A 3,232-nucleotide genomic window follows, 5' to 3' on the forward strand; every position below is an offset into this window, starting at 1 on the left:
ATCTTTTCGGCTCGGATTCAGGTGCGTTCCCACAGACGGTGCCAATTTGATCCTATCCGAGAGTCGAGTAGACGGACGCTAGGGACGTGGCGCTCTTTGCTGATTCCGGTAGACTCTGGGCTGACGTGGACTCCGGTGAACCTACAGCAAAACTGAGCCGGGGAGGGGATCCCGGCGACGGCCCTCCGACACTTAAGTCAGGCGAGAAGAAATTGAAGCAGAATAACGAGACAAAGAGGTACAGTAGTTGATCATGCATACCTCTGTCGAAGTCTGGGGATCCTTAAATAGAATCCGGGGGGGCTTGCACGTTTCCCGAGACATGCACGCTCCTCAAAGCATACCTCAAAATGGTCGTGTCATTAAAATGCGTCTGACGCCATACTGCAACCGTCCGAGCATATCTCCGACATGACAGTGGAAACTTCTATCGTACGATCTTTTGTCCGGTCTGGTCGCCGACCATGCTGTCTGTCGGCGGCGCATGTCTCGAGAAGGATATCGTCAGCTGTCTATTTTGTCCTCTTCTCTTGTATGTTACTAGGCCGAGCGGGTGAGCCGCTCGGTCGCATACTCGGACAAGCATACAACCTTAGTCGTTCGATTGCTCGGCTCGAGCGGACTTGCAGGTCGGCGCATCGCCTCTTTTATACGAAACCCCCTGAGCGTCGGAAACCCGACTTGTGATCGAGTTGTCTTCGCACCGGCCTGGGCGCTATTAAGGCCGATCGACGAGATGACCTCCCTGCTCGGCCAAAACATTGGTCTGTCCATCTTAATTTTAACTTCCATGTGTCGTTGACCACTGTATGACCGGACTCCCTCTTTTACCACCGGATATACATATATATATATATAAGGATTTGTTATCCTGCGCGACGCCACAGTACGCGACTGTGCGCGCCGCGCAGGATAACAACTGATTTTTATTTTTTTTTTATTTTTTTTTAATTTATAAATTTAAAAAAATATAAAAAAAATAATAAAAAAAAATATTTTTTTAAAAGTTTATTTCTAGGGTTCAGGCTTTGGTTATAGTGTTAAAACTATTTTTTTTTTAGATTTTACCTCTAGGGTTTAGGCTTTCCAATTAGGTTATAGTGTTTGGTTTTAAAAAAAAATTAAAATAAAATTAATTTAAGCATTTATTGAGTATTGTAATATGTTAAGGGGATATATTAAGGTATTAAAAATTTATATAAGGAAATGTTAAATTTTTTAATTGATTTTTGAAATTTAAAATATTAAAAAAATTAAAAAAAAAAAAAAAAAAACTGACGCGCACTGTGCGAGCGCGCAGGAGATCAAAACTCTATATATATATATATATATATATATATATATATATATATATATATATATATATATATATATATATATATATATAGTGTGCGGAGCCCGTCGTCGATGGTGGATTTGACGATTACTACCATTAATATATTTCTCTTTAACGGTTTAAAGTCTTTTGTAATCTTTTCTTCGGGTTATCGATGGCTGCCATTTATTGAATGACAACAGTCACAATACGGAAACCAGCAAGGAAAAAATTCAAGGAAAGCCAACGAAAATGAACACTTGAATTCTACAAATTTCTTCCACACGGCTAATTTGTTAGCCCCGTAAAAAATTTTCCGACTTGGCCCGATCCTTGCTTCAACCTCTCTATGAAATCGGGCATGTATCGTGTGTTTTTAGATTAACAGGTTATTAGAGAAGATGCGAGAATACAGTTAATTGATGGGGTGTAACCATTTCAACCAACAGTTTAGAGAATACTTGCTTGTTACGCACTTAATTAAGGATCTTTAAAGTTTAAGAGAAGAGCAACAAATTAAGACGATCGATCTTCCTTCATAAGTTTTCCATCTGAACGGAGCTTCTGAGAGGAACGTACTCGCCGAGATAGCCGCCTAGGTGGTCGTACAGCGCCCTCTTGTCGATTTGCTGGTGGTGGTGGCTCTTGCAGACGTAGTAGAAGACGCTCTGCACGAGCAGGCCGATGAAGTTGACCACGACTTGCAACGTTACGAGAGCGTAGCCGATCAGGACTCTGGCGGGGACGCTAGTCACGCCGAGGCTGCCCTCCTCGTGGGCTCCCTTGACGACTAAAGCTCGGAAGGACGCGCCTATGACGGCGCAAGCACCGAGGTAGCCCGCCACGAGGGTAGCAGCCATGCGTCCGCGACCGCGCAGGAGGTCGCGGCTTTTAGCCATGGCGGCGAGGCCGCAGAGGGGCTCGAGGACAGAGACGACGCTGGCGAGGTGCCAGAGGGCGGAGATGTAGACGTGGACGGCGAGGAAGGCGAAGGCGACGGCGGCGGAGAGGAGGAGGAAGAGCGGGCCGTGGAGGAGGATCGCGATGGGGAAGATCGCGATGGCGTAGGCTAGGTTGTAAAGGAGCATAAGGAGGGCGACCCAGAGGAAGGTGCGGAAGAGGCGGGAAAAGATGGGGCGGACGGCGGCGAGGGAGGAGGCGAAGGAAACGGGCTTGGCGGCGTAGATGGAGGCGACGGTGAAGACTACCGCAGCGGTGCAGAGGAGGGAGAAGGTGAAGAGGAAGAGGAGGTAGGCGAACTGGTAGAGGAGGAGGAGGAGGAGCCACTGGGAGGCGGGGGCGTCGTTTTCCTGGACCTGGAGGAGGATGGGGTGGGTGAAGAGGCTGTGAGCGAGGACGGCGATGGAAAGGGGGAGGACCAGGGCGAGGGTGATGAGCGCGAAGGTCTGCCTCGCGCCGTGCCCGATCGCCACCGCCTCCCGCACCACGTCCATCACCGACATCGCTTGCAGCTCCTCCGGCTCCAGACCCATTCTCGATCTCCCTCACCCTCTTCTTCCGCTGCTGCTTGCTGCTGCCGCCACCCCCGCCGTCGCGGCATTTGTTATGTCAACGCGTATACAGGAGTGAGTGATGACGGCGACGACGAATAATGGGCTCTGGTGGGCCAAACAAAAGCCTCCTATTGACCTAATAACACAATATATTATTTATATTTATATTTATCTGGATGAAGAAGATGGAGGGTCGATTCTTTTATTCAAGGTAGGAGGAATTCAAATTATTGTTCATAGTCAATGAAGGATGGAAGCTTCCAGTGGGCTTTTATTTTTTTTTGGTAACAGGAGGGGAAATATTTCATTTTTTTTAAGAAAACAAAATCATTATTGCAGTGGAATTCTCTTTATATATTTTCCAATGTGTGCACCAATCTGACAATAAAATATTGGTGAAAAT

General features: G+C 47.0%; 1 protein-coding gene across 1 annotated transcript; it reads right to left on the reverse strand.

Annotated features, from left to right (window-relative positions):
- Positions 1–1,764: 1,764 nt before the first annotated feature.
- LOC122044376 lies at positions 1,765–2,919 on the reverse strand. Its single transcript, XM_042604875.1, has one exon. It carries the CDS (start codon positions 2,806–2,808, stop codon positions 1,852–1,854), a length of 957 nt encoding a protein of 318 aa, XP_042460809.1. The 5' UTR covers positions 2,809–2,919; the 3' UTR covers positions 1,765–1,851.
- Positions 2,920–3,232: the final 313 nt, after the last annotated feature.

Source organism: Zingiber officinale, chromosome 2A, assembly GCF_018446385.1.
Source record: "Zingiber officinale cultivar Zhangliang chromosome 2A, Zo_v1.1, whole genome shotgun sequence".
Lineage (NCBI taxonomy): Eukaryota > Viridiplantae > Streptophyta > Magnoliopsida > Zingiberales > Zingiberaceae > Zingiber > Zingiber officinale.

Coding starts and splice junctions, on each gene's coding strand:
- LOC122044376 (XM_042604875.1), bottom strand. CDS start 2,808: ATGGGTCTGGAGCCGGAGGAGCTGCAAGCGATGTCGGTGATGGACGTG.